Source organism: Stegodyphus dumicola, chromosome 3 (genome assembly GCF_044657685.1).
Source record: "Stegodyphus dumicola isolate Sdum_Otavi_A_Nest chromosome 3, ASM4465768v1".
Classification (NCBI taxonomy): domain Eukaryota; kingdom Metazoa; phylum Arthropoda; class Arachnida; order Araneae; family Eresidae; genus Stegodyphus; species Stegodyphus dumicola.
The window spans coordinates 170,194,782-170,207,266 of record NC_140770.1 but is presented as its reverse complement, the minus strand read 5'-3'; the positions used below and the strand labels follow the sequence as shown (position 1 = coordinate 170,207,266).

General features: G+C 32.0%; 1 protein-coding gene across 1 annotated transcript in view; it reads right to left on the bottom strand.

Annotated features, from left to right (window-relative positions):
* LOC146998197 (uncharacterized) overlaps positions 1 to 10,167 on the bottom strand; it is a 145,031-nt gene extending 134,864 nt beyond the window's left edge. Inside the window, exon 1 of the mRNA XM_085812381.1 lies at positions 9,953 to 10,167. Within this exon, the coding sequence (XP_085668507.1) occupies positions 9,953 to 10,033 (81 nt within the window). The 5' untranslated portion in view covers positions 10,034 to 10,167. The remainder of the gene's footprint in view (positions 1 to 9,952) is intronic.
* Between the last annotated feature and the right edge of the window lie 2,318 nt (positions 10,168 to 12,485).

The window sequence follows — 12,485 nt, the reverse complement described above, 5'->3', positions numbered from 1 at the left end:
ATAATATCTTTTTTTAAAATCGTATTTCTAATTTTTTGTAATTTCTAATTTTCTAAACCTGAGATGTAAATCTGTCTTTTGCTCTTAAAGCGAGAAAAATGTAAAAAAACTAGTTTAATCCATTAAATTAAAGAATAATAAAAATAAAAATAATATAACCAATTATTAACCGCTATTTGTTTAATGTTTCAAACAAAACGTTTCAAGGGGGTGAGCATTTAAAACCTTAAACTGGCGTGATTAATGCGTGCCGGAAAACATATTTGGTTCTTCTCGATATTTCATGGCTCAAGCTGTTGTGAATTAATTATATATATATATTAATGTGTGGTTTATTTAGAATTTGAACGGTGTAATTATTCTACAAAGTATCATAATTAAACTCCTTCACATTCTGCAACGTCAATAAATAAAATGCTCCATTATAAGATCCTTCCGAATTTTAGAACAAATATATGGAAAAAAAAGTCTCATATTAAAAGTCAAAGTTTCATATATCTCATAAGTAAATATGGTAAGTATAGAAACCGTTTGGGCAAAGTAACTAAAAGTTTCAAGTTAACTTTCAGCATGTCTAAGTGAAATTCCAATTATCTTTTTCGTTTAAAATTTAATTTGTAGCCTTTTCTTGTAGTTGTTAGATTTATTTTTAACTAGACGTTTAGCGTTTATTGCTTTCTTCGTGAAAAATATTTCAGAATGTTATTGAAAAAAAAATAATAATGTTTCTATGTAAGTAACTAATATATATCTTGCATTTCGTATTCTGAGGTATATCAATAATTTTAAAATTAATTCCTAGGGCCCAAAAAAGTTCCAAATGAAGATCTTTAAAGTTTATGCACACAGAAGCTGGGATTAGTGAAAACGATTTTGCGCTTTTGCAGCTGAGGATGGTGGTTCGATAATGCCATCGAAACTAGTCCTATGAAAATTTGAAAATATAACGCTGATTTTTGTTGTCTGACTTCTGAATTAAGATTTTCTTACTTAAATCATAATAACTGTTTTAAGGATATAAATAGAATTTAACTACCGGTTTTATTTATACAAATTAGCAATCTGGAATCGCATCTAAAATTTCAAGGCTATCAGGAACAATTCAGGCAAATATTCTTATAAATAAGTCATAAAATCTAGAAAGTAATTAGATATGCAATGATTTCAAAACACTATTTTTGAAAATTTCTAACGGCTTTCTTTTGGCTTCTGTAAGTTCTCTTTCATCAAATACATAATTGAAATTAAATCTCTAATCCAGTTATTCTTTGTACTTGAAACTGGAAAATACTACCATCTCAAGTATTTTGAAGGCATAAGCAGAACTTTCATGCTTTTCCTTAAGTTTTGAAATCTACATAGCGGTCTCAAGTATTCTCAAAATTTCGGAAATGCTTTAAACAAGAAGAATGAAGTATCCTAACAAATATTCTTGTTTTTATTTAGACCAAAAGCATAATGTTGATTCTTAGATCATGTCATATAGTATATAGAGGTTGTTCGCATACATTTTAGACGCTTTTACGTTGCTACAAAAAAGCTAATGAACTTTTTTGAACTGCAACTATATTTTTGAAAATATAAATTATCATCGATTTCTTGATAGTTTTATTTTCAGGCAAAATGGCGATTTTAAAGAAGCAGTGGTGTATTTAATTAATTATGGCAAAGCAGACTAGGGCTATCTGCCTCAGGGTAGGAATGCCTTCGTGGAGGACTTTCTAAGGGAAACTGGCTCGTATACACGTTACACATGGGGAAAACCACGAAAACGCCCATGGAGCCAGCCCGTTCGCGGGATTCGAACCTCGGACTGAACTACCAGTGTTCAGCGACTTTACCGCTCGGCCGCTGGTGGGCCTAAAGAAGCAGTGGATAGAAGGCTATGTCTGTACTCTTTCTGCAGAAATTTATTCGTACCTAGTTATAAAAAACGCTGTGAAAACTAAGGTTTTCCGACATCTAAAACTGCAATAGGTATTATTGACAACAAAAAAGGAAAACAAGACGTCAAAATTCGGTTTTAAGTAGAAAATTGTTTCAAATATATATCCAAGGCAAAAAGGCAAAAACAAACAAAAAAAAAAAAAAAAAAAAAAAAAAAACCGGAATTTTAGGATGTAACATTATTCTAAAAGAAAATCCGTTAAGTCAAGGGACAGTTGAGAAATATTTAACTGTAAATACATAGTGTCAACTGTAAATAAAGTGATTAATGCTAATTTGAATCTTAAAATAAAAAAATAAATAAATAAATAAATAAAAAATGATAGACATCGATTTTCTCAGCATATATATTTCCGAACACATAATGCAATTCAGAATTCTTTGTGAGAAACATATTTTCGGACAAAAAATGGAAAATTTTTGTCACAGTAGATAAATCTTGGATGTATTTAAATGACTAATGAAAATATATACATTTATTATCCGCAAAGAAACGAAAAACAAATCTTAAAACAATGTTCAAAGTACCTATAGATAGTTTACAAAAGGATTTATGATCCTAGCTTTTCATATAACAACAAATTAAAAATAAAGGAAGTGGAGAAAAGTGTTAAGATCAACTCCATATATTACAGGATCAGGTTTTACACCCAATTTTCAAATACTAAATATCTTCTCTTTACTCATACTGTCATTAAACAGTAGAACTGCATCAAGACAAAGCAAGCAACCACACTTCAAAATATGTTGTTACTTTCCTGGAAAACGGAACAAGAAACTTGTATCAAAGACATATTCTTTACTCATATCCCTGTACTAAATTTTCTGATGTACTTACTTATGGAGTTTTGGGCTTTTGTACTTTTAAAAGCGGATTGTCCAAACGCCGCCTTACAACCCTCCGTGGACTTTGGAAAGCTCTTCAAGAGAAATTGGATAGAATACCTCTTCCGATACTACAAAAGGGTTTATTGTGTTGGAACTTACGGTGTAGCAAGATAGTGACAAATTAGGATTATCAAATAAAAATTTAAAACACTAAAGTTTTAGATAAAACATTTCTGCAAATGCAATGAAAACCTTCTAACACGTGTGCAAACAGCCTTTGTAAATATTACAAACAAGAGAACGTTCATGCTAACAAAAATATTCTTCTTTACATTTAGACCTCGGTATTGAATGATAGATAATATTGTAAAACAGTGGTCTTCATACTATGTTCCGCGGAACTTCGGGATTCCGGGAACTAAACCCCAGGGTTCCGTGAGTCAAAATAAAAATTCGAAAAGTAAATTAATACTCACTCACACTAATTGACTAGTGTTTGTTAGCTATATATAAAGATACATTTAGCTACAGAATAGTTTTAAAACTTATCATATGTCAAAGAGACATGGAATGACATGTAATGCTTTATAAATTAAACAATTTTCTGATAGAAAATGAGTTGAATTTAAGCTCACAGTTTAAAAAATTATACAATGAAGCACCTTTTCTGTTGCAGAAAACTATAAAAAATTATTTACCGAAATAACCGGCCTTGACAGTGAAGGAAAAGGTACAACTTACCGACTTATCAACAGACTCGACGTTAAAAATCTAAATTTAAGCAACAGCAGCTACTAAATTTTTGATTGTAGATTCACACAGGATATCTAGAAGTTTTTTACACAGCCCTAACCATTTTAATGACATTTAAAACAACGCATACAGGGTGAATATGAAAAAATTGAGCAAACCTTTACGCAACTCGAACTTTACGCAACAAGCAATATTCGTCATAGAAAGTTTGGGCAGAACGCAAACGGTGAGCCGCTAGGTGGGATTATAAATGGTATAAAAAGGATTAGTCCTCGTATCCAATGGCATTCTCTACCGTGGCTGGTTATACGAACCACGAAATTTCCAGGGCGATGGATTGATAGAGATTGTTCCATAGCTTGGCCACCAAGATCACCAGATTTCTCGTGTCTCAACATTTTCCTGTGAGGCCATATGAAAAGCCTAATATACCAGTATCCCTTTCAAACTGGTATGGATCTAGTCACCAGGATTGCCGTTGTTGCTTGCGATACTCGGGAAATGCCTGGTGTCTTCGCAAATGTGTGTCAGTTCCTATCCCGCAGGAGTGTAGCCTGCATTGCAGCTGGCGGAAGGTCTTTTGAACATGTACATCAATAACATTCCTGTTAATAAAATGTTTTCTGAAGTATCTCCTTTCATCCTTGTGTTAAGTTTTTAAAGGTGACAGTGGAAAACTACCATTTAACTTCTCTTCGCTTTCGTTCCAATCATACATTCTCTGACAAATATTGCTCGTATAATTGCGTTCTATCACCCCGTAAATTTTGGCCCCTTTTTCAGATTCACCTTGTTTAAATGAAAAATCTTTTTCAACATATGTGGCAACAAAAACAAAATATAAAAACAAATTAAATACCGAATAATAAATGCGACTGCAGATAACGTCAATGGAGGGAAACTTTACTTTAACAATCTGTGTAAAAAACATACAAGCACACCGCAGTTACTAAATATAATGCAAAGGTAGGTGACACCTAGAGCACGAGTTAATGCTATTGATGTGTAAGTTAAATTAATTTTATGTTAAATTTTTTTAATTAAAATAATTTTCTTTACTTGTCTTTACATAAAAACTTATAATATATTCAACTTTAAACTTATTTTTCTAAGGGTGAATGGGGTTCCCCGAAAGCGCTTATAGTTCTAAGGGTCAACAAAGTTTAAAGACTACTACTGTAAACAAATATTGCAAGCAGCAAGAAGGCATTAACAAATATGTTCTTATTTATATCTGGGCAAGAGCATGAGATATATTAACATGCAGTACCAGAAATAAATACCGTAAATAACGAGAGCATTCCTCCTGACAAAAATATTCTTGTTTATATTTGGACAAAAAACATAGTTTTGACTGGTAAGCATTACCGTAAATAAATCTTATAAACAAGGACTTTCCTAAAGTAAAAATATCCTTGTTTATATTTGGACTAAAAGTATAGCTTTGATTGACAAGCAGTACTGTAAATAAATATTGTAAACAACAACTTTCCTAAAGTAAAAATATTCTTGTTTATATTTGCATTAAAAGTATAGCTTTGATTGGCAAGCGGTACTGTAAATAAATATTGTACACAACGATAGAACAATCGTCCTAACAAAAATATTCTTGTTTATATTCAGCCCAAAACAAAGTTTTGTTTGATAGGCAAACATGAGGGGGAAATAACGGCTAAAAAAAAGGGAGAAAAATAACCCACTTGAATTACCGCTTCTGCATAGCTAATCACTGCAGACAAAATCTGCACCTGCATCCGATAAATCAATGATTTACGAGATCTGCAAGTCATTTTGAAAGTTTTCGGTTTTAAGAAAAATACTCATAAGTTATGGATATTAATTTAATAATAAATAGGATTCATTAGTTTAGATTACTGTAGGAAAATTAGAAGATAGAGCTATAGCAAAGTAATTCCGAAATGCTTCTCTGATTAGAAGTGTTAATTGATGGCAAACATCCTTAGTACATCCTATGTCTGGATAACAGTCTTAGCAGGGATTGAATGAATAGCTGCAAATATTACATGGGTTATTTATCAGACTGACAATGAAAGATGCTTTTATACACTACTGCTGACAAAAATTCTAGCTTTTTCCTGGAAAGGAGGCATTAAGATTTTTACTGGGCATTTCAAATGTAATCAAATACATTATGTAAAGAACTTCTGTTAAAAATCAAGTACTTATGCTGACTGAAACTGAGTCAACTCCCAATTAAGAGCGGGCGGATTATCTGGGCATTGTTAAATTTATTTTTAGCAGAATAATGAAAAAAAATACAGTTAACTCCCTCAAAATCGCAATAACAACCTTGTATTTCGCGTACATTTATTAAAATACTCAATCGAAGTACTTTCTAGTAATTTCGTTTTCCTGATGAGGAGGGGCCTGTAGCTGCCCTCGTAATCGATTGAATCAATATAGCGAAATACAAGGTTGTTATTGCGATTTCGATTGTCACATTGGCGTGTTTCTCTTCTATTCTAGTTAACTCTCTAGTTACATATTATCTTTGGCCTAATTATATGCATGAAGTTATGTCAAAGAGGTAATTTTTATGTCTGAAAACTGTTCTGACACACAAGAAAGATTTTAAAAGTATTTCTCTATTAAGTATTGAGTTAATATGAGTTATTTCTCTTTCCTGTAATATTTTAAGTGCACTTGAATTAGCCGTGATTGTAAGTTAAACTTCAATATCATCTTTGGTGTTATTCTGTTAAATTCGGAATTAAGAGTAATTTAATAACGCAACAACCTTAAGTTTGGCATAGACTTAGTCAAGATCTCAAGGGCAAACAGGTACAGATCTCTCTTCTTCAAGAGAAAAGATATCCGTAAGACAGTAATTTGTTAAATTATTAAACAACAGCTAAGTCCCGATTCTTAGGCATGATTTTAGACACGAATTTATATCAAAGAGGTAACTACTATACCTTAAAACTGTTTAGAAATAGAGGTAAATTTTAAAAAAAATTCTCGTTTTATTATAAAAGGAATTATTCCTCTTTTCTGTGATTTTTTAAATGCTACTGAATTAACTGCGATTTTGAATTAACCCCGATTGTCGTCCCCCGTATTATCCAAGTAAGTTAAGAATTAACTGATCGATTCATTAAATTGCAGTTAACTCCTGATTTACCTATTAAGTTAGGTCTAATTTTAGATACGAAGTTATGTTAAAAAATTAATTTTTAAATCTTAATTTTATACTAATAAACTCATCTCTTTCATTAATTTTATCACTTTTTATTAACGTATTATCTATATCTGCTCTATATTGTTTATTAATGTATCTACTATAGTAGCTTTCTCATTTATGTTTTCACTAATTATGATTAACTTAGCTGTAAAGATGTAAATATCATCTCTTTCAACAGCGGTTTGTGTTTATGAATTATTAATGAACAGAATGAAACTTATTCAGGTTTCGTCTTCGAGTAATGCTATTTGAAATTTAATCTACAATTAAAAACAGGTTTTGTTAAATAATAAATTAGGAGATTATAAAAAGTGAATGAAAAATAAAAAGGAATTTATTAAATTTATTAAAAAGAGCATTTTATGATTATGTAAGTAAGCAATATTTTATGATATTCACATTCCTTTGTGAAAAAGGTAAATTCTCCTCAAGCATAATTTTAATGCTAATAGTATCGCATACATTGAGATAAACACAGACATTTGTAAATGCTATTTTTGTTTCTATTACTTAAAAACAAAAAGCATAATTTTTTTCCAAACAATTTTATGGTAACTGAGAAAGTAAATACAATTCATATACGTTGACTGCATATTCTCAAATGCTGTATGTAGCTTTTAATAATTAATTTAATGTTTTATCAAAACAATACAAGATAATATTTGATGAATCATAAAAAATAATTTTATGTTAGTTCTAATCTTATATCAGAAAAGGCGAAGAAAAAAAATTGCATGTGATGTAGATGCAATCAGCTGATGAATGTTCATTAATGTTTAACAACAGTTTTACTGGAAACACTGAGTACAGTGAAAGTTTTGAGCTGATTTAGTTTGTTAACTTTACTGCTAATTGTTGCGCAAAGTTTGAGTTGCATTTTAAAATACATTTCAAAGCTCTTATTTCGGTTTTCAGCAGCTTGGACCCCTAGGGGCTCCCTAGAGGTTTTTAACTTTTCGATGAATGAGGTAGAAATAGATAATTTTCCTCAGGAAGAACATTTCTCCAATAGAGGTAAAGTACATACACACCTTGAAGCGGCATTTTAAGTTGAATTACTATAAAAGAAGAATCACTTTTCGAATTGCTGCCATCAAATATGATCGCCCTGTATTGTACTTAAAGAAATTAAATAATGAAGAATCTGCATGAGTGTGTGCAATTTTCTTGCATTGTGAAAAGTAACAGTACCTAGAGCCATCAAATTTTGAATAACGTAGTTCTCCACCCGAATATGAGCACCTGGAAGCCAGAATTTTCAATTCCAAATTTGTTTTCTACTCGTATTTTGTGAAACATTAACGAATTTTTGATTAACAAACTCAACGATTTCAAAACTGGCAGTGGCAACCCTGTAGGAAAAAAATATTTTTTATCTCCAGAGCCGAGTCTGTCTATCGGAAATTCTAAAGGTACACTGTTTTTAAATACTTTGTGATTTTATCGTTGAATGAAATTTTATGTCGCGTAAGCGCCAAAAACGTGATATTTAATAAGTAAAGTAAACACACAAAACGTTAATAATAAAAAAGATTAAAAAAAAAAAAAAAAAAAAAAAAGATTTGTAAAGCCATCTTAGTAAAAAAACTGAACATTGGTACTATGAACTGAAAACAAAAGGAAAAAAAAAAAAAAAATTCTGAAAGTTTTCAGATTTTATATTACAGCCCTGAATTCCAGATTAGGGCTTCCTGATGCCCATATTCCGTGGAGGATTACGTTATTCAAAACTGGATGGCTCTAGGTACCGTTGTTTTATCACAATGCGAAAAACATACATACATTTATGCGAATTCTTCATTATTTAATTTCTTTAAATGGCTATTAATACAAGGCTCTGATATTCGGTGGCAACAGTTTGAAAAGTGAATCAGTGCAAAAAGTGAATCAATGCAAAGCGCAGAACGAAATTAATAGCCCTTCTGGGCTAACGCCCTTTGGGCTAAAAAGAAAAGAAAAATGTATGCTCGCACTTAACGCTGCATCCGGAGTTCTAAACGTATAATACTATACTACTTCAAAAAAAATTTTTATTTTGTTATTGACTTGTATATGAGCAAAATGATGCGTAATAGTAGATCTAAAAAGAAAAAAAAAAAAAAAAAAAAAAGAACAAAAAAATGGAGGTTAGTGGGGATGATCTATAACAGCAGACTGGTAGATTGCGAGCTCAGCAAGAGAGTAAAAAACCTTAACAAACCCTTTTGTGCCACCGTTAACATATGAAACCTTTCAGATTTTTTTTTTCATGGCTTTGCTTTCAATATTGTAGGTGTTGGCTTTAATTGTTATCTATCCCCCCCCCGCAATTTATAAAGAGAGAATTCTGTATATGATAATGTTCTATTATCAAATTGCTGCTGGAAAAAAATAAATAAGTAAATAAATCCAGAAACTATAAAATGCAATGAATTTCGCTTAAAATAATTTCAGTGGTAATTTAAAACTATTTTTAGAAATGCAATGTATAAACGGAACCAGTTCTCAAAGAAAAATATAAATAGTAATGCATTGTGCTTGAAATAGTTTGAATGGTAATTAGATCTGTTTTAGAACTGATGCAATGTTTAACGTGAAGCAAGCCCTCTTTAAAAATTATAAATTGTAATGAATTTGGCTTCAGGTAATTTTAATGTTTACAATTTTAGAATTACAAAGTATAAATTAATCACACCTTCTCCAGAATATAATTTTTTATGAATTTTGCTTAATTTGAATTGCGTGTAGTAATTTTAATGGGAATTAGAGCTATTTTATAATTGCAATATATAACATAATCACATCTTCCCCAAAATTATACTCGTAAATTGTAATGAGATTGGTAACTGAAATTATTTTAGAACTGCAATACGTAAAGGAATCACGTCTTCTGAAAAATTATAAATTGTAGAGTTTTATTCAAAGTATGGTGATTAAAATTATTAGTAGTTTAATGGTACTTTTAAATTTAATTAATTATTTATTGTGTAATTAATAGTGATTAAATTTTAATTAAAATTTTTAATGGTAATTACACTTATTTTAGAACAATGTATTATAAAAATCGACCTTCTTTTAAATATAAAGAAAAACTATTCATTGTAATAAATTTTGCATAAAGTAATTTTGTAATTTTGATTGTACCCATAAGACCTGCAATGTGTAAAAGAATCGTATCTTCTGAGTGTAACATTTGCCTGTTATCAGACATAATGGGTAAATACCAAAGCATTCATTACTTACCTTTCCAATCAATCTCTTTGACAATTCCATCGCCTTTACAGTTTCCAGCCGCGTCAAGTCACACCTCCAACCTCGTCTCATGGTGAGAGCTTTTTAGCGGTTGTAAAAGCAGGTGGTGTTTATGAAACGCCTCGGGGATGCACGGCGATCGTTTGCCCGAATCATTTGGCACGCGAACGACAATTTCGGAACTCTACCTCATCGTCGGCCCGACTTCCCGCCATTCATTCTCTTCGCGCTGATAGAGAGACGCGGTAGAAATGTAATCTTTTGCGTATGGAATTGAATAGTTATTGCATATCTTATCCGCACAAGTGCAGAGAATAGAACTTAGAGTGGATAAACATAGACATGGTGGGGCCTTCTGAGCGGCCTTTTACCATCTACTTATTTCAGGCTTTTTATTTTTCCGTTTTAATATCATCCAGTTATCTGGATGGGCAATTTTAGCATTGCATAGGAGGATACGTAATGATGGTTCTTTTCATGTTTATTCAATCATTTATTCATGATTGCTTCTTTTTTTTATGGCATTTTCTTATGCACATTATGATTTTTCATCTTTATTTTCCTACTCGTTTGCACTTCATAATATATTAAAATATTATATTTTAAATTTCAATAGCTGCATAGAAAAACCGTTTAATATATGCAGACTTTTCTTATATTTACTTCGGTAAATTAAAATAGGCAAGCAATCTCTTTGTATATCGTGTTTAAGGCTATTAGCCCATTCTTTAGAGTATTTTGCTTTGCTATAAAAAAAAAAAAAAAAAAAAAAAGCCGCTTGTTTTGAATTTTTATTAACTGCAATTATATTTTTGGAAGTATAAGTTATTGTTATCTACCCTGAAAGTTTTGTTTTTGTGCAAAATAGGACTATTAAAAAGCAATGGATGGATTGCTCTGTTTGGATCTTTCCGAAGAAAATTATTCATAGCTAGTTATTAAAGAAAACACTGTGAAAGCCACGGTATAAGGTATTTTCACCCTCCTTCCAGCATGCCTTCGTGGCGTAACGGTAGCACCCTCGGCACGTATTCGAGAAGTCCAGTTTCTAGTATCGGGTGGGCACTAAACATTTTTCACGTCTCCTGCTTCGATAAAATCTAATGAACTCTGCCAATAGTACCCGAACAAAAAGGTAATGGAGAATAATTAGTCATTACCAGAAATTTGGCGATTGGGTATTTTCTCTCTTCTTCCAGCTTGCCTTCATGGGGTAATGGTAGCACACTCGACGTGTATTCGAGAGGTCCAGATTCGAGTCCCGGAGAGGGCATTGCTCATTTTTAATGTACTCCTGCTTCAAACTAACCTAATGACTTTACAATGGTTTTTAGGTACCTAAAGCTACAGTAGGAAATGTTAACAAGAAAGGGAAAAAACGTGAAAGTGTGGCCTCAAGTGGGAAAATCATAATACCCCACATTTTTAGTCTGGGCTTGCTTAGGTTAGGTTAGGTTATTTGAATATAAGCACATGATATCTATCTGTCTAAGGAAAAGGTATCTTTGTGGAGAACTATGGGAAACTACCTCGTATTTATGTTACACAAGGGAAAAAGCGCGACAACCAACCATGCAGCCAGCCCATTCTAATTGAAAAGTGGTTAAAAGCAAACTCTGTTGCTAGGCAACTGGGCGTTACTATGTGGCGCAAACTATTGCAAATACTTTATGCTAAAAATTTTAATTGTTGCAGTTGAATACAAGTACAAGTGTTTTAATTGTTGCATTTTATGCCGAGGTGAACACGAACTGACATTTGCCCCCCCCTCCGATTTCACCAATTTACCTTCTTTTTTATGCATTTACAACTTTAGCTTCTTTGATTGGCTACAGCTTAAACAGTGTGAACAGAAATAATGGTGTTTACGTTTCCGGTTTAATTGGTTTCTTTGGTTACAGTAAAGCATGGATAGGTATCTGATTAAAGGAAGGACTGGCTTCTCTGAGAATTTTCTAGCTTTCGTGGAGCCAGCACGTTCGCAAAGATTTGAACCCGAAGTGAACTACTAGTGTTCAGCGACTTTGCCGTTCGTCCTCTGGTTAACCATATGTACGCTTTCTGGTGTGATAATAATAACGGCTCGACCATAATGTGAATGCTTCCTAAGAGGGAAGAATTTGAAGTGACTGTGTCTTTGAGGGGGAACTGAATCCATGTCTTGCAGTTTTAAGCAGGCTATGGCGATCAGTACATCTCAGGGCTCCACAGGAAAATCTTTCAACTTCTTGCTATTTCGTTTTTAGAGCACTCTTCTGCCCACAGTTTTAGTGGTTCTGATTTCGAATATTAGTTAAAGTCATTTAACACTTGAACTATCATTTATTGTTTCCAAAACTCATAACAGCGGAAATGCTGTTCCGTATGACTGCATGAGCATTTTTATTAGCTAAATATCTTCAAAGAATTTTGCGCACCACAACTAAGCGCTGTTCCATTTAGCAAACGTTTATCCCAAATAGTCTACAACAATTAGCGTGTTTTGAATGAAACATCGTAACAACAAGTCATAAAGATTTTAAGT